The following is an 18,652-nucleotide window of genomic DNA, read 5'->3' on the forward strand; positions in this document are numbered from 1 at the left end:
TTGCACCACCAGGTGGCAATCTTTCTACTTTCATTTCGAGGGTGCAGATTGTATAAGTTTTATTAATATATATATATATATATATATATATATATATATATATATATATATATATATATAACATTATTTTATTAATAACTATAACTTTATATAAATATAATAAAAAAAATATTTACCATTTTCCCAAGTGTATATAACTACTACTGTAAGAAAATATCAGAATTCGGTATATACTTTCTGTATTATCTTTGCTTGAACTGAGCCGATCTAATCCTGTTTATATGAATTGAACTTGCTCCCGATCAGGTTTAAGCTAGCAGAACTGTTGCCATGACAACAACTCTCGGATCAGCTTTGAAGAACGAAACGATCCTGGATCGTGTCAATCGTCAACATCCATATCCAGCTAACCGAGTAATCCACGTACGAAGAATGGACCCCAGGTACTGGTAGGTGTGTGTGTGTGTGTTTGTGCATGTGTGTGTGAAGGTAACTTGGTGGACAGGTTAGTACATAAATAAGGTCAATAACAGTCAATAAATGAAGCAAATATCACAAATATAAATAAAACAGAAAGAAACCAGTCAGTGGTAAGAAGTAACAATGATGCGAGACGCGAGTTTGTTCTCCCTTTTGATTAAATGATGCTTTTCCAGCATCCCTCAAAGCTTTCCTCAAGTCTTTTATTACTTTTAAGAGTTCCCAACAGATCTTCTTAATTTAAAAGTGTTATTTTTGTGTTTTGGAGCTGTTCTTTATTTTGTTGTTTTAGTATAAAATAAAAAAAGGTGCCATGCTGTCAGACGCTCGTATATACTATTATTAGACTACATGCTAAACATTGTATTTTTATTTTTTCATTGTTTGTCATATCGCTTAGTTGTGCTTTTAATTGTGGAATAGTTTCTCAGTTATCTGCACTTTGACTTGAGCATCTTTTGTTGAACCCAGAAGGGCAGAAAACAGCTGATTTCTGGAGCTCCAGAGACACACACACACACACCTGCAGAGCTGCACTCCTCCTGAAAAAACACGCCATCAGGTACAGATGAAGATGATGAAGAGTTTGCGACCAGCGCTGATCTCCTTCACCCCAGCACACGCGTGGATTCTGCTGTCAGGACGCCTCTCTGAGAAACCGGAAGATATTGCTGCTGTCAGAGCTGCGCGATTCCAAAATAAGAGTCATCAAGCGCTCACTGCAACAGCTAGCATTTTTATGAGAGAACATTTTTATTCCTTTGTACAGATTTACACAGATGGGGATCCAGCTGAGCAAATAGTAGGAGTAGGAGTTTGCTATCAAGATTTAACACCAAATTAAGTTAAAGATTGAGTGACAAATTGTCAGTATACATCAGAGCTATAGGGCAGCCTTGACGAAATCTACATATATATAAATAAATAAATAAATAAATAAATAAATATATATACATATATACATACATATATATACATATATATATATATATATATATATATATATATATATATATATATATATATATATATATATATATATATATAAATATATATATATATATATATATATATATATATATATATATATATATATATATATATATATATAGTTTTTGCAAAAAAAAAAAAAAACAGTTGACAAAATTGTAGCAATATTTGTTTACAATATAAAATATGAATTGCATTGTCAATGAAAAAGAGAGAGAAGAAAGAGAAAGAAAAAAGAATTAAAGAACATATTATAATGTTGACACAGTGGTGAAAAAAAACTGCATTTATTCCAACCAAACTAGAAGAAAAAAAGACATTCCCCTGTCAGAAGGAAAACATACATCAGGAAACATTGTGAAAATGTCCTTGATCTGTTAAACAGTACTTGAGGATTATTGAAAAATAATATACATTTCAGGTTAATAACAATATAATGTTAACCACATAAATGTGTGTGTGTGTGTGTGTTAGGGATACGCGGAGGATCAGCTGTAACTTCTGGTCTGAATTAGGTTATGAAGAATGATGAAAATATATGAATAGTTTATCTGCAAATGTAGATGACTCAATTTGTAGTGATTTTCTTAAACTAAAGAGTTCAATAAGGGGAAGCACATGATTTATGGTAATCGCTTTTTTTTGAGTAATTTTAAATGAATATTTAAATAGCTATCTACCTAATAAAATTATTGACAATAATAATAGGACCATGTAATTTTTTTATAAGACGTAGAAACTTTTTATTTAAAAATACTTTACTGCCACCTAGTGGAATAAAATGAAACCTTCAGGAAGAACATGGACCAAACAGGTCATAAATAACACCAATACTACAGTGCATTCGGAAAGTATTGATAGCGCTTCACTTTTTCCCAAAAATGTTTATGCTACAGCTTTATTCCAAAATGGATTAAACTAATTTCCTCAACATTATACACACAATACCCCAATATGACAATGTGAAAAAAAAGTTTTTAAAATTGTTGCAAATTTCAAGGTCGTAGGTTTGCACTTGTCATATATATATATATATATATATATATATATATATATATATATATATATATATATATATATATATATATATATATATATCACAGCAAGAAGGTCGCTGGTTTAAGCCCCGGCTGGGCCAGTTTCTTGGTGGAGTTTGCATGTTCTCCCCGTGTTTGCGTGGATTTCCTCCGGGCACTCTGCACATGCGTAAAAACGGGAATTGATAAACTAAATTGTCCGTAGTGTGTGTGTGGATGTGTATGGGTGTTTCCCAGTGTTGGGTTGTTGCGTAAAACATATGCTGGATAAGTTGGGGGTTCATTCTGCTGCGGTGACCCCATATTAATAAAGGGACTAAGCTGAAAAGAAAATGAATGAAAAAATAAATAAATATATATATATAAATATTTTTATTATATGTCATAGATTCAACAAGGTGCAGGAAATATTCCTCAAGAGATTTTGCTCCATATTGACATGATAGCATCAATACTCACGATGCTTAATTGGTACTAATGGACCCAAAGTGTGCCAGAAAATCTCCCCCACACCATTACACCACCAGCCTGAACCGTTGATACAAGGCAGGATGGATCCATGCATTCATGTTGTTGAGGCCAAATTCTGACCCGACCATCTGAATGCTGCAGCAGAAATGGAGACTCATCAGATCAAGAAGCGTTTCTCCAATCTTCTATTGTCCAGTTTTGGTGAGGCTGTGTGAATTGTAGCCTCAATTTCCTGTTCTTAGCTGACAGGAGCGGCACCCGGTGTGCTCTTCTGCTGCTGTAGCCCATCCACCTCAAGGTTGGACGTGTTGTGTGTTCAGAGATGCTCTTCTGCAGAGCTCGGTTGTAACGAGTGCTTATTTGAGTTACTGTTGCCTTTCTATAAGCTGGAACCAGTCTGGCCATTCTCCTCTGACCTCTAGCATCAACAAGGCATTTGCGCCCACAGAAAATTATTTTCTGCTGCTCACTGAAAATTATTTTCGGACTATAAATCCTAGAGATGGTTGTGCATGAAAATCCCAGTAGATCAGCAGTTTCTGAAATACTCAGAGCAGCCCGTCTCGTGCCAACAACCATGCCACGTTCAAATTCCCCTTTCCTCCCCATTCTGATGCTCCGTTTGAACTGCAGCAGATCGTCCTGATCATGTCTACATGCCTAAATGCATTGAGTTGACGTGATTGGCTGATTAGAAATTTGCATTAACGAGCAGTTGGACTGGTGTACCTAAATAAGTATTATTTCATAATCTAGACCAGGGGTCACCAATCTCGGTCCTGGAGGGCCGGTATCCCTGCAGGGTTTAGCTCTAACTTGCCTCAACACACCTGCCTGGATGTTTCAAGTATACCTAGTAAGACCTTGATTAGCTAGTTCAGGTGTTAAATCAGGGTTGGAGCTAAAATCCGCAGGACACCGACCCTCCAGGAACAAGTTTGGTGACCACTGATCTAGACTGATGTGACGTAAACCCAAGCATGCAAATGTAAAAAAGCAGACCAGATGTAAAACCGCAGTTATGTAAACATTTTATTTGTATACTTTTTCCCAAACATAAAGTCCTTTAAACTACAGGAACAGTAAAACCATAATGCAGAGGAAATGGGCCAAAAAACAAAACAAAAAAAAACATTAAAAGATTCAAACAAAAATAAATAAAAAGCAAGAAAACAGACTGGAATCAAAATAAATGCTGTATTTGATTTGTACATGAAAACAAAAAACTCCAGATGAAAGCCAGGATGTATTTACACGAAGCTATGAACAGCAGTCTCCGAGACACACTTTCCCAAAGTTCATCAATTTCACACAGGCTCACATTTATCATGGCAATCAACGTCATTCGCAGTGAATAAAAGGCATTTTACAAAAAAAAAAAAAACAGACGAGGATGAAATGACAGGTGAGTGTATAAAAGGCATCGTCAAAGCCTAATAAATATCCAGGGTTCGGTGGGAGACACACAAGAGCCACTGATTGGAGGAGGAGTTGCGGAGGTCCATATATGGGCGTAGTTGACGACGGCAGGAAGCACTGAGCTGCTGCTGCTGCAGAGAGAGAGAGAGAGAAGCCCGACACACACTCTGTGCCCAGCGGAAAGATGCGATTGGCACTGCTGAAACACCCAGCCGGACCCGTTCACAGAGTGGCAGATCCACCACAGCAGGAGACGCCCCTGCCAACGGGCCCTCAGGACACATCTGCGGGACAAGCAGCAACAGTTAAAGGTGCCGTCAAGTGCTTTAAAATGTGCATTTTACTGAAAAATGAAAAGAGGGCAGGGCATATTAGCTCCTCCCCTTTAAAAACAACAGCCAATAGCAGGCAGTTTTTAATCACAGCTCTTCCAGTGAGAGCTCAAGTGCATCAAACGAACAGCCAATGAAATGAAGGGGGATGAGGCGTGATAAGATACTAGAGAGCATTTGATTGGTCTAAAGACTCGAGGAGGAACTTTATTCAAATTTTATAAGACCTTTAAAGCCCTGGTATACTACAAACTATATATATTTGTGTAATTTATTTATTAAATGTGTTAAATAATTCCCAACCTAGGTGTTGATGGACTAAAAAAAACATTTAAATGGAGTGGCCAGAGCAGTTTTGGGTGAACTGGAATGAAATCCTGGAGTGGATCCCTAAATTATAAACTGCACACACACATGCTCGCTCAGTTCCTCACATCCACACTCACTCTCTTAAGCCTGGTCTATACTCGATGCGTCCGCTTGTTTGCTTGAGTGCACGCGGCAAATGTGGCGTCATCGCAGAGTTTGTGGATGTTCGCTTTAGGTGCGCCTTGACATGATTCCGGCTGGCGGTGAACAGGGCATTTATTGATACTCGAGCGAACAGTGTGCGTTTGATTTGAGTTAAATATGAAACTCTTTGCAGAGATGTTGTCTGAAACAGAATGCCGGTGCAGACATCTTTATGATCCATGATAATAGAGATAACCAGATGATCAATAATTCTTGACTAGAAACTGCAACAGCCATGGGAAAGGAGGAAAGTTTTTGTTAAAAGGTTTGGAAAAACCTGAGGGATCGGTACTGGGTCCGTGACGTCACCAACTTTCGCTTTAAGATTTAAAGCGCTAGCATTGCACCAGCCCCCCCTTCAGTGGTTTCGTTTGAAAGTGTAGAATCTATATTTTATGCACATGTGCATCACTTTGGTTTTTACTCTACTGTACAAAAGTTATTTACACTTAAATACACAGTATTTTGCATATCCGAGCTGTGTATTCATTTTCCTATTTTTCATATGACACATGTACAAGTTATAGCTCAAATGAAAGCTCTTGCCGGTGCTCATACGGTTCGAGCATTCTTTTTACTGAATTATATTCAAATATCAAACAGCTGCCGAATGAATCGCGGTGTTTCCATAGCGCAGAAGTGAAAACAATACATTTATGATCAATAAGCAGCCCCAGATAGCACAGACAGCTGTCTATCTCTTGCCTTATGCTAGGGCTGCTCGATTTTGGAAAAAAAATCATAATCACGATTATTTTGGTCATAATTGTAATCACGATTATTCTAAACGATTATCAGTTGAAGTCAAAATTATTAGCACTCCTGAGAATTTTGTTTTTTTAAATAACTATTTCCCAAATTATGTTAAACAGAGCAAGGAATGTTAACAGTATTTCCTCTAATATTTTTTTTTCTTCTGGAGAAAGTCTTGTTTGTTTTATTTTAGCTAGAATAAAAGCAGATTTATTTTAAAACCCATTTTAAGGTCAATATCAAAGTTTGATTTAAAAAATCTTGAATGGTTATAAAAAATCCTTATTATCATTCAAATAATTTATAAAAATAATTAGCTTAAAAATACTGAATGATATCAATAAGATGACGTAGTTCCGGAAACTTTCTACTTTTCTGTTTATCCATCTGACTTTAAGGTCAGTTTCTTTTGATCGCCCCCTGTCGTTTAAAAAAAATACCACAACAGCGAATGCAGCAAGTCTAAAAGCCTCGTCCGTTTCACGAAGTGCGCAATGCGGCGCCAGGCGAAAGTATAATTCCAGCTTTATGTGCACACACACACTTACTCACTCACACTCTCTCGCTCTTACACACACAAGTACACGCACACACACATTCCCACACGGAAGCATGAGAAGCAAACTTACAGCTGGCCGGCTGCTCCCCGAACCGCCTCATCAGCTGGTCATGGGTGAACTTCACAAACGCATCGTACTGTTCTGGAGACACAAGAGCAAACATTGTAGATAAATATTAAAGAGCCTCTACTTTTATTGCTTTTTCCCCTAATGACAGGCACAGATGACTTGATCACCAATGTGAGCTAACAAAATCAATATGGTTAGTTTAGATTTGTTGTGTACTTTAACGTGACTCTTTCAGTACCTGCGAGTTTAGTGGTGAGGATCTCATCGTACTCCTCGCGCACCTTCTCCTCGCGCTCCTTCAGCAGCCGCTCACAGATCATGCCCACCTGCCGCAGCGTAAACAGCGGCTGCTCTCGTCTGGAGGGAGACGCAGATCCAGAGGACGAGCCTGGACACCACAAAAACACAGACACCATCGGTACAGTAAACACTGCTTACTCTTTAAGTTTAATCAGTACACAGATCAGAAACGCATAATATAGCAGCAAAAAAACTGAATAATCAAGAGGAGTACCACTAGATCACGAGTAGCCTATTCAGTACTCACTAGTAAACACTCTCAATCAAAGATTTCACTGATAGAGCGTGAAGTAAAAATGTGCAAAATAATGCTGTTTAATAACACTGTTTTTAATAATATAGTTTAATTACCAACAATAATGTAACTTTAAATAGGGCCTTTTTTTGTGTGTTTTGTTAGTTGCGTTTCAGCAGTCCGCGAATATAATTAGCTTCTTACGATAAAAATATTCTAATTGTATTGTTTATAATCAGATTTGATCAAAACAGCCTGCAGAAACACTTTGATTGACATTCTCCCTCTGTACGCGTCATCAGAGGGGGAAAGCCCCGCCCACTCTCGCCCTCATCAGCATAGGACCATAGTCTTGCTTTTGAATCTGCCACTATGCTGATACACAGGCATTTGTAGCTCCGCCCTCTTCTGAAAAAGAGCACAATCTTATTTGCATTTAAAGCGACAGTCACCAAAACACCACAATTAGGATCAAAGCCTAAAAGGGTCAGTTTCAGAGAGTTAGAAACCTTTTTTGTTTGGTGTTTTGAGCTGAAACATCACACACACACTCTAGGGACACCAGAGACTTATTTTACATTTAGTAAAAAGGGGCAGAATAGGTTTCCTTTAATTAGCATGACTCTCCATTTACTTGTAGTTAACTAGTGATCAGTATGGTGGCCTAGAGAGCTCAAAGACACCTTTTGATCTGAACACCGATCTGAGTGATTTTGCCACTGACAGTGGGCTTGCCGTAGGACATCATGTTTAAAATCAAAACAGGAGTTCAGCTCAACAAGTGTTTAGGCCAGGGATGTCCAAACTCATTCCTAGAGGGCCGGTGTCCTACAGAAGTTTAGTACCAACCCAAATCAGACACACCTGGGCTAGCTAACATCTGTGCAGGTGTATTGAAGGAAGTTAGAGCTAAAATCTGCAGGACACCGGCCCTCCAGGACCCAGTTTGGACACTCCTGGAAACTGTGTTTAAACACACTTCGACATGAATAAATGACTGATTTCAACATTCAGTAATAATGTGTTGAAGGAGACGGGGCATGTCAAGACACTAGAGAGCATTTGATTGGTCCGAAGGTTTGATAAGAAACTGAAGTATGAGGAAAAAAAAAATCTTTGATTTTGCAGAAAGTAATAAACAAATATTAGTGATGGTGAAATGAATCTTTCTGAACCAGTGAAGCGCTCGACTCGGAAAAAGTTGTATCGGAAAAAGGTTTGATACTCGAAGCTTTCTAAAACAGAGCTCGATGAGGACCTCTTCTGGTTAAAGTGTGGGAAAGCACTGTTGCAAAAATGTCAAATGTAACCAGAAGAGGTCCTCATTGAGCTCTGATTTAGAAAGCTTCGAGTATCGAACTTTTTTACGATACAATTGAGTCTAGCGCTTCAAGAAAGCCTCATTTCACCATCATTATTCTTTGTGACCAACTCATTCATGTAGTGATACAACAACAGTAATATAAACAAATTACTCAATTACTGTTGTAAGAATTGAAATATTACAAATATTTCGATGTCTTTGACAATTTAAACACTGTAGTTGTTACACATAAGGTATGTTACATTACACCACCGATGACTGTAGTAAAACCAAAGGTATTCCAAAGAATTTACATTTATCGTATTCCAACTAGTCCTTTACCCACTCACTCATTTCAAGCGGTGATCGAACCAGCGATTGGGAGGCGAATGCTGTAGGAGGCTATGTGAGTGATGCTTTCGGGCTGCACTCCCCAGCTGGCCTTTGTTAAACACTATACTACGATATGCAGAGGCTTTCTTTAAAAATGTAAAAAAATACGCTACTACACTTTACTATGGTTTAAAACCTTTTTACTATAAATTCCTATTGTTTTTCAATTTAATTACTGGTGTTTGGGACCAGTGCAGTGCTTTGAAACAGTAGAAATTTATGTAATCGACGCCTAATCTCTCACTATACACTTTACTAACCCATGAGTAGGCCCACACCGAATCTGCGCATGCAGAATTCTGCAGATTTTTAGCCCATTATAAATTCTGTTTATTTACTTGGGTAAATGTGAAAATCTGAATTTATTCAGTTATTATTCAGAAATGTATTACTTTTTATTTAATATATTAAGGTTTTAGGTATGATACTCTGCTGGATACTCCCAAAATAATTTTGTCAGCAGATTCCGTCTGGCCCTGCCCATGAGGGTGTTTAAACCTTTGAATCAAAATTCGAAGCAGTCACGCGAGTATAGGCGAAAATGAAGCTTGACATCACTGATCACAAGATTATGGAAAAACGAATCAAGCTCCGGTACACTGCTTCACTGTGAGATGTATCCTTTTTTGATTCATGCTTCGAAGCCTCGGCGCACAACATCACATCGCTAATGTAAACGTTTATATCTTCAAAATAAGAACTGTCTCTGTGTTGGAGCACACTAGATTACAGGTTACCTGAAGACTAACATATTGATGCTAACAGCTAATTTATTTTATTTACACATTTTACACGACCTTAAAAGTGTAAAAATCTCATTTCGTTCTGGTGAACCTAGCCTTGTGGGATGCGTCGCATTACACCACTAGTGCACGGTGGTGCTCATTCAATGAAGCACAGCAGAGACTCCTGATAGTGAAACAGCATTATTTTCATAACTCTCTACAATGTAAGGAGAGCGGTGTTGGTGTGGTGCGGTGTGTGTGTGTGTACCAGTGCTACTGCTGCTGGCGTGAGGCTGCGAGTCGAGCGGGCAGCACGAGTCCGTCTGCTGGAAGCTGCTCTCCAGGTGTCTCCTCTTCTGCATGCGCTTGTACTCCTGCTTGATGTTGCTCAGGATTTGCTCTGGAAGATGAAACAAACCTTTAATAGACAGGCCGGAAAATCTTCAGCAACTCCAAAACACAATCAAATTAAATCATGGGGAGTTCACCAAAAAACAACACTGTGCTATTCAAACGGTTTGATTTTCTAAACTGCAGGACATGCTTGCTGTTAAGGGATAAAGTACATTCAGGAGGTTTTCTGAAAGAATAAAACCTGACAGGTATACCGGCAGCCAACGCGAAGCAAAGTACTGAAGGGTTTTATTCTGCAAAAAAGCAACTGTTCTGTGTGCACTTTATCCTGTACATGGCTACTTGATACAAAACATTGTCCTCAGCCATGATCCTTTGACTCTGTTGGCCTGCTCTGTAGGCATGGGACAATAACCATTTTCAAAGTATCCCGTGGTTTGGAAAAGTCAAGGTTATAAAAGCATCATAATTTTCTTTAATGCTGTTCCTAAGGTATGTGTACCATTTTTTTTATTTAAATTCAAATTTGTTTTTAGGACAACAGCATCGTCAACAGAAAAATATCCAAAGATGTTGTTTTAAATTGAAAAGAAATCTGTGTTTTTAAAACAATTGAAGACGGCGGAAGTCTATAATTCATTTGAATTATGTAGCTTGACATGTTTACTACTTCAAAATAATTAAAATCTTTCAAAAAATAAAATATTTAGTTTTCAAAGGGGAAAAAGTTTTAGTTTTTTACCAAGACATTTAAAAAGAATATATTTTAGAAGAGTAATCACAATACCATGACATTTTATCCAAGGTTATCATACCATCATAATCTTATACCGGCCCGTGCCTGCTGCTCTGTGTGTGAGAGTGTAGGGGTGGGACAACCACATATCTGATGATGATTGGCTAAGAACACAGGTGACACTTTCACAGTTGGAGTCACTTAATTAAAGCAACCAAAACTAGGGGGAGAGGGGCACAAAGAAACACTTTTTGTTTTTGGGCAAACAATGAACAAAGTAAAAAGGTTAAACAAATCTTTTTTTACAAACAACACACAAGCCTCTCCTACAAGTGAACACTGATTATATGATTGCTCCTGTGCAGAATCACGAAAGGTGCTAGGAGAAAAAACATTACTATTTAACTTATCCGCTGGGCTAGTTGCAATGCTGCATTCACACCCGACACAGAAGCGTCGTCAAGCGACATACATGTAAAGTCAATGCAAAGACGCGAATAGTAATCCTGCGGAGCGAGATGAAGAAGTGCGAGTTGAGCGTTTTGCACGATTGATGTGCGTATCGCGTTTTTTTCGCGTGCATCGCTTAAGTTAGAAAATCCGAATTACAGCGGACATTTGTGCTGAGTTAACTAATAAGGAGCTTGCTCTTGCGGTTGTAGTGCCTGTTATTGGTGTCCCGGGGGAAAATCCTTCTCCCAACACATACAACAGTTCATCAAACTGGGCTCGGCTCTGTCAGAAGCACAGCTGAAAGCCTCCATCTTCCAGGTATAGTTTCTGGAGAAGTTGATGAACTCAGAGCGTGGTACACCTCTGAAATGATCTAGTGGACTCCAGACACGGCTCCAAGTGAGTCAACGCTGATTTTCAGCCTTCATAAAAGCACATAAACAAAGCTATTCTTTCAATAAAATCCATGTTAGCTGTTTAGCACCGAAGCTAGAGTCACAGGGCAGACAGAACCCCACCCATCATGCGAATTTGCGTCTGTTACGAAGTGAATGTTACGCGCGAATGAATCGAGTAAACTTGAAATGTTCACGCGTCTATGTACATACAAATAGCGTGGTTTACCCGCGCTCGCCGCATCTTGTGTGAACACAGCATAAAGCCTGATTTACACTTCTGCGTCAAGTGACCGGCGTAACCCACGGCGCATGCAACGCGCGTGGCTGTGCATTCATACTTCTGCGCGCTGTCTCTGTTGGTCTGCATTAACACTTCTGAAACGCTAGTGGGCAGTGAGGTGTAAATGTTCCTCTGTGTCGAGTTTCTTCGCTGCTGTTTTGCTTTTCCTGAACACTTCCTGGATGTACAAGTGACTCAAACTCGCTCATTTTGAGGCAGCAACTGGCGGACGTGCAGCAACTTTAACTATGAGGTAAACACAAAACAAAACTTTCCATCCGGAGCTCCTTCACGGGACTCCACACTTGTAAACAATCGCTACATTGGGTTCGCGCCATTCGCGCAGCTCTCGGTCCCGCCCCGACTCGTCAGCGCTACCAAGCCGACCAATCACAGAGCTTGCGCTACGCATTGTTGCATCATGTAGTTACATTTTTTGAGAGGTGCACGTCAGTGACGGCGATGGCCACGGCGAAGGGCTATGCATCAGCGCCGTAGCATACGCCGGCGTTTGACGCATAAGTATAAATCAGCCTTAACACTTGCTGAAAAAGTCAGATTTTCCATAATCAATTTAAATTCAGTTTACTTAATATAGTACATCACCCCTGCACTCAACTCATCAGGGGTAATGTTTTAATACAAATCTGTTAAAGAGACAGACAATAAATGAAAACCATGTCAGCGATTTCTCTTTATTCACTTTGTTAAAAACCTATTTGCTTCTTTCTTCTGTTGACCACAAAGGAGATATTCTGAAGGGTTCAGGAAAAACAGCCATTGACTCACATAGTATTGTTTGTTCCAACTATGAATGTCAATGGCTGTTGTTTTCCAACATTCATAAGAAATGTTGTTCTCACTTTGTGTACAACAGAAGAGAATCAATTCAGATGCACTCGAGCGTGAGTAAATAAGGAAATGTTGACGTTTGAGTGAACTGTCCCTTTAAATTCTGTGCAGATCATTTTTAACTAGAAAAAATCTCCTAATCAACACGAGTATAGAGTATGTGATGATATAAAGAATCTTGAGTTCACGGCAGGACTCTCTTAAATGATTTATATAGATAAAAATCTACTTTCCCAAAGAGGAAATGAACGGAGTTTACTTCCGGAAGCGACTGTCTGACTAATGTGCTTCACAAAAACCCGAACATTCACACTGATAACCACATAGAGATAGGGTAAAACTGCAGGAGGAGCAGCCTTATATCTCATCCACACACACTTACGAGTTTATCAATATACTCCTCTAATGTAACACTATCAGCAGGCGAGCCGAAAACACTAGCAACGACTCGAAGTCTACGGAAATGTCCGCTAATAACAAATAGCAGAATTCCTGAAACAGCCTAATAATCACTTCAGTTTGATGACGGATGATTGATTGACTGTGTGTCGCCAGAGAAGGAAACTGGCTCCTGTGTTTGGATGTGTAATATAGCGTTAGCTGCTCTGCTAACAGCGGAAAAACTACACCTCCATGCTCGGTTTTCAGTCGGTTTTCCAGCCTCTTTCCGGTCGACGGGTGTGTGTGAGCAGCGGACTGACCTGTGGTGAGTGCTGAAGACACCCTGCCGAAGGGCGAGGGCTCCATGCGCAGGTATTTCTGCGGGGAGGCGCTGGAGCTGGACGGCGACATGGGCGCACATCTCCTCCTCTTCGGGGACGCGGGGTTCATCAGCGGATCGAAGTCCATAGTCCTTTTAAGAGTGGCTCCGCAAGCCATTTTACCGAGAACTGGTGTTTGACAGCAAATAAAGCGAAGAGAAATATTCCGCCGAGCAGCGAGAGCCCCCGCTAGGCACAGTCCTACCCCGATCTCAAGGGAGCGCGTCCCGATCACTGCGTTTTTATTCAAACTCCGCGACGACCTTCAGGCCAAAACCGTGGCTGAGCGGGGATAAACGCGTTTTTGCGGCGAGAGATGCGGACGTGGAGATGATTCTGCACGACGAAGCCCCGATGATGGCGGATTCAGATCAGGATCGAGACGGAGCCCCTCCTGCGAGAGCTAGCCGGCTAACAAATATGGCGTGGAAACAAAACATTTGGCGAAGCCGCTGCTTTGCGCCTGCGCGGAGACTTTCAGGGAAAGTCGGTAGTTGTAGTTTATGCGGGATTCCTCCTCGTCCACAATTCTGTTTAACGCGGTAAGCTAAAACTACAACCCCCACAACACTTGTTCGCAATTCTCTCCGTGTGAAGCCGCCCATTGGTGGTTTTGGATTGTTTGTGGATTTGAAAAAAGCCCCTCAAATCTCCTCCCATCATCAACAGCTCTGACCGTTTCCTCAGTCCTCACAACACGATGCCATTTTATAAACTTTATTTCTTATGAAAACGACAAAATTATCGTTGATTAAAGCCAATCTGTTCATGTACACACGCTGAGTTACTTTACATTGTATTATAACGTTAGTGCATTTCAAAACGACACAACTTTACTACAGTTTGATATGTTTTCATCAATATTTATTTATAAGAGCACCTAGGGTGAAAAATCTACTTTTCAAGCTGTTTGAACTGTCATATTGTTGGGATATAAACACACCCAGTCATTTTTTTCAATTTATCAACTTAAAAACGGTGGACCAATTGGAGCGTTTTTTAGATTGACAGCAACTTAACGTAGGAGTTCGGTCCCCCCGCCCACCAACATTGATTGACAGGCGCACATTACCATATCCACAGTTTGTTGTTTCACGTCTGCTACTTTCAGCGTATGAGTCAAAGCGATGCCACCAAAGGAATACCCTGCTCTGTTTTTAGATGTAAGGCTCATTGGGCTCAACACAAGATCAACATTCACCACATGATCGCTCATCGGCGCCATTGTTTCTAACTTTAGGTGGGTTTGTGTACTTTTCATTGCGTCTATCTTAAACTTCAGCCGTTTGCATTTCCTGCGGTCACAGGAACTCCCTGTCATCTTAACTAGGTGGAAATCGTGAGTGCATTGCCTCAAGTGCGCGTCTCCGTATTGGAAATAATGACCTTGCCTGTAGGTCGCACACCAGAAGCGCTGCTCGGCGACCCGCAGGTTAATTTTAAATAACATGCGAATGTGCGTGTCTGGTGTGCCTTGTCACGGCTCTAAACGGCACATCCAGTGCCTCAGTTAAAGTTAATTCAGCGTGCGTTGTTGTTAGTCTCGGTGTACAAGCTCGGAACTGTAAACTAGCACACGGTTAGCTGCAAAACTATACAAAGACACAAATTCTTTTGTATTCTCTGCTTGGTCTGTGTCCCAGTCGTACATGTACCGCTGAATGCTGGTCCTCACACTCATGTTCCTTCTCTCTGTCTGCCTGTCTGTTGCCAAACACAAAGCAGGGGAGCTATTGGCTCCGCCCCCTTGTTAAGTTGGGCGGGAAGTCGAAACTAAAGCTACGGTCACACTAGAGTTTGTGCGTGCGAAATTCTGTCGTGAGGGGCTGCGAAAAGGGGCAGAATTAAACAAGATGATTTGATATTTTTAAAAGCGAGCGATTGCTCCATGTTTAAAATTTTTGTCCAGAGAGGTCATGTTTTGCTCCTCGATTGGTCACGCAGTCAAGTGATGCGATTTCGAAACTTGACGCATGACCCTAGCTGCGTCCCAAATGGCACACTATACACTATGCACTCATGCACTATGTACTTGTGCACTTACACACTCAACAGGATAGTATATGTATGTAGTGGCGTCCCAAATGGAGCACTTATGTTTTTTTACTGAGCGGAAATTCAAACCGTTTCGCTGATGACGTTTGACGGTTGCCTAATCAGTGAAATAAACGACCAAATTATCTAATAATACTGCCGTGAGTATTGCCGCATTCACCATCGGGAGGCGCTATAATCACTCTCGTAGGAGAATTTTGCTTTCACCATCCAAAATAAATAAAGTTAATCAACATGTGCGTCCGATAGCTCCGCCCCTTCCGGTACGTAAGCAAACCTGGGGTCGTTGAGTGCGTGAAGTGTCCATCATTACACACTTCATTTTAGCGGCTGAATGAATGCATCATCCGGGTAATTAAAGTGCACTTATTATTTTTAGAGTTTTCAGTGTGAACACACTACTTACACTATTTATACTACAAAATGGCGTAGAATAGTGTATAAGTATGCGATTTGGGACGCAGCTCCTGTGTTTCCTGTTTGACGCATTTACATGCGTATGAATGGAAGTCTATGGGAGGAAAAGCCCAGTGTAACCGCAGCTTAATTTTTATCCGAAGCAACACACCCATAAAACAGTGAGCAGTGTACACACCACCAACATGACACTTTTTAACACATAATAAAAAAAGAACACTTAGAAGAACCATAATATTAATATTACATCCTTAAAAGGGTTAACTATGTGCCCTTTAACATTCATGTTTATGTTAGATCACAGTTTTGACTTTCCATAGAAGAAAACTTTAGGTCAGATCACAGTTTTGACCATCCATAGAAGAAAACTTTAGGTCAGACTCATAGCTCATACTTTTTAAAGTACCTTGTTCAATAATGACAGAATGATAATTTTTGGCTGAACTGTTCCTTGAATCATAAATTAATTGTGCTGTTGGAGATGTTTTCATCCACTTTGTGGTGATTTTGAGTCTTAATTGGCCCACTACTTTCTTTGCTTTTCTGCTAATCGAGGGAGTTTTGGTGACAAATCTTGCTTTTACACATATTTTAAGAAAATGCTTTGAATGCATTTTTAGAAAACTCAATGATACACTTACTACCCCTTCATTATGTTAGGGAAAATTAATAAAAAATGCAAAAGATAAATATTTGTTTCAATTCTTTTAAATCAACCCCAGCCCAAAACTACTAAATTGCTTAGAAAATTTACAGAATTTTAACTCTTTAATTGCCAAATTCCTAAATCATGTCACTGATTTGGTTAAAAAAACCACACACACACAAAAGGAAGTATTTTTTTAATATTAAAAGTAATTGTGGGCTGGATTATATTAGTCTAAGACATATGAAAGATTAGTAACAATATTGCCTTTGATGCATTTTTAGTTTTTGTGCAGCATTAGGGGCCAATCACACTGAACACGCTTTTCCACACGCATGTCGACCAATTTGGCATTGTACGATGTCTAATGTGAAACATCGCGATGGACGATGGCCGTTGTTGTAGGTGGAGGTGAATGAATTATTTAGGAATAAGCAATTTATTCATAACGAATAAATTATTTGTAATCTACAGTTTCAACTACCTGACCCGCATAATCTTTGTTTTACCCATAAACAAATCATAAATAAATAAAGATAAGCTACACACAAATCATAGATAAATACACTAGATATCGCATAGGGACCCTGAGCATGCGTCAATAGCGCCGCCACATTGGTACAGGGCTCCCAGGACAAATGTCATTCAGCCGCACTAGTCAAGACAGTGTTATTACGTGAAGATGCGGGACTTTATCGCTTTCTACGGGTGTAGTAACGAGCAAACAAAGAAAACAAAGCATAAAGGCAGAACACTTCATAGGTAATATTATGTTTTTTTCTGTTTTTGTATGTTCTGAACTTTTGTGCTAATCAGGTAACGTTATTGATGATAACAGTCACTTACTGCATTCACCATAAGACAAAGAAGCTCCAACTCGCACTAAACACTCGGCTTATGCTAGTTTTGTTAAATAAAATCAGCAAACAATGCAAAAGAAATATGACAACGAGATGCTGCGCTGCCAGAAACTTGTATTATTGTCGGCTAACGTTAGTGAAAGAGTCGTTCGGGGAATTCATTCACAAATTAATCGCTCTCTCCGTCAGTATGAGAAGTGAAAGCAGGAGAGGAGCTGTGTTTCAGGACATGATTAGATCAGATTTAACAGGGAGGGTGAATAGTACATTTCTGTACACACAAACACAAGCTTTTTGTCAGGAATGCCCGTGTGCTGATTCATCAATGTAGAGAAGTGATGTAAAATTATAATTTTCGTTATTAGAAAAAAAAATTACATACTAACATCCAGGAAAACTCCCGATCATAGATATATGTGTTTATGTGTATATCTCTGGCTTTGCATTGCCACAGTCCTCCACTGTATCTTGGTCCCGCATTCATTTCAAAGGAGCGCTACCCTGTAGCAAGATGGCGGCGCTATTGACCCATTCCGTCCAATAGACAACAATAGGCCAGGCGACATCTAGTGTATATATCTATGCACACAAATGACCACCTGCTTTTTTCACGGGACTCTGGCATGAATAGGCAGAGTGATCTTTGTCGTTATGATGGCATCCACAAACTTGGTCGGTGAAAAAGGTGCCCAACCAACAGTATCTGAGGTTTTCACTAAAGTACTGAAAGTGAAAGATTGAAGGAGTGTACTGATGCTGTGACACGTTACCTGTTACATTCAAAAGACCAAAGAGTCGTTAGATAAAGTGTCTATTTTTAGCGAGCGGGTTTGCGACGGGGGCGATGCCGGCTCAGCATCGTGTTGTCTATCAGCCATCGCCAATGGACGATGGCATCGTCTATCGGCCCAACCCTAGCGTGATGCTCTTTTTATGTCACTAGGTGTAACCCTGCCAGTCCTACACCATTCAACCCACTCCGACCTGGGATCAAACCAGCGACCTTCCACATGGGAGTCTTTTGCTCTAACAAAGAGGCTAAAGACCATGGTCTCTAGAGCACCTTTTTTGGGTTCAGAGGTTTATCTGCTCCCATCCGGGTCACGGCACCAATGTAATCCCACCGATCCTAGACCACCCAACTCATTCCGAGCTGGGATTGAACCGGCAACCTTCTGCATTTATAAGTGCAATGTAGTAATTGTGACCAAATGGTCTATTATTAGTCATTTGTTTATTTTAAGAAATACAATTGGGGAT

The 18,652-nt window shown here is 40.0% G+C and overlaps 2 protein-coding genes and 1 long non-coding RNA gene across 6 annotated transcripts in view; 1 reads left to right on the top strand and 2 right to left on the bottom strand.

Moving 5' to 3' along the window:
- The window catches only part of rars2 (arginyl-tRNA synthetase 2, mitochondrial), a 32,155-nt gene extending 31,034 nt beyond the window's left edge, over window positions 1–1,121 (bottom strand). For 3 of the 4 annotated variants that reach the window (XR_012395427.1, XM_073932225.1, XM_009294528.5), the window contains exon 1: window positions 1,004–1,121. Coding sequence is in view for 2 of the 4 variants with exons in the window: in XM_009294528.5 (XP_009292803.1) it covers window positions 1,004–1,039 (36 nt within the window). In the remaining 2 variants the exon portion in view is untranslated. 4 annotated transcript variants of the gene reach the window in all.
- A 2,871-nt stretch (window positions 1,122–3,992) lies between these two features.
- On the bottom strand, window positions 3,993–13,836 carry akirin2 (akirin 2). The gene is made up of 5 exons (NM_213294.2): window positions 13,355–13,836; window positions 9,849–9,980; window positions 6,863–7,012; window positions 6,625–6,696; window positions 3,993–4,681 (listed from the first exon to the last, which is right to left on the bottom strand). The coding sequence occupies exons 1-5, from the start codon at window positions 13,530–13,532 to the stop codon at window positions 4,671–4,673; spliced, it is 543 nt and encodes a 180-aa protein (NP_998459.2). The 5' UTR covers window positions 13,533–13,836; the 3' UTR covers window positions 3,993–4,670.
- LOC141379513 (uncharacterized) lies at window positions 12,959–16,242 on the top strand. Its single transcript, XR_012396292.1, has 3 exons — window positions 12,959–15,217; window positions 15,268–16,178; window positions 16,220–16,242. It is a non-coding gene; the product is annotated as an uncharacterized lncRNA (long non-coding RNA).
- The last annotated feature ends 2,410 nt before the right edge of the window (window positions 16,243–18,652 follow it).

Source organism: Danio rerio, chromosome 20 (genome assembly GCF_049306965.1).
Source record: "Danio rerio strain Tuebingen ecotype United States chromosome 20, GRCz12tu, whole genome shotgun sequence".
Classification (NCBI taxonomy): Eukaryota; Metazoa; Chordata; class Actinopteri; order Cypriniformes; family Danionidae; genus Danio; species Danio rerio.

What these genes read in the sequence shown, in the direction of transcription:
- akirin2 (NM_213294.2), bottom strand. Translation starts at nt 13,532, where the DNA reads ATGGCTTGCGGAGCCACTCTTAAAAGGACTATGGACTTCGATCCGCTG. An exon ending in GTCTTCAGCACTCACCACAG is followed by an intron (nt 9,981 to 13,354) that starts GTCAGTCCGCTG and finishes TTCATCTTCCAG; the next exon opens with AGCAAATCCTGAGCAACATC. An exon ending in CCTCACCACTAAACTCGCAG is followed by an intron (nt 6,697 to 6,862) that starts GTACTGAAAGAG and finishes TTGTGTCTCCAG; the next exon opens with AACAGTACGATGCGTTTGTG.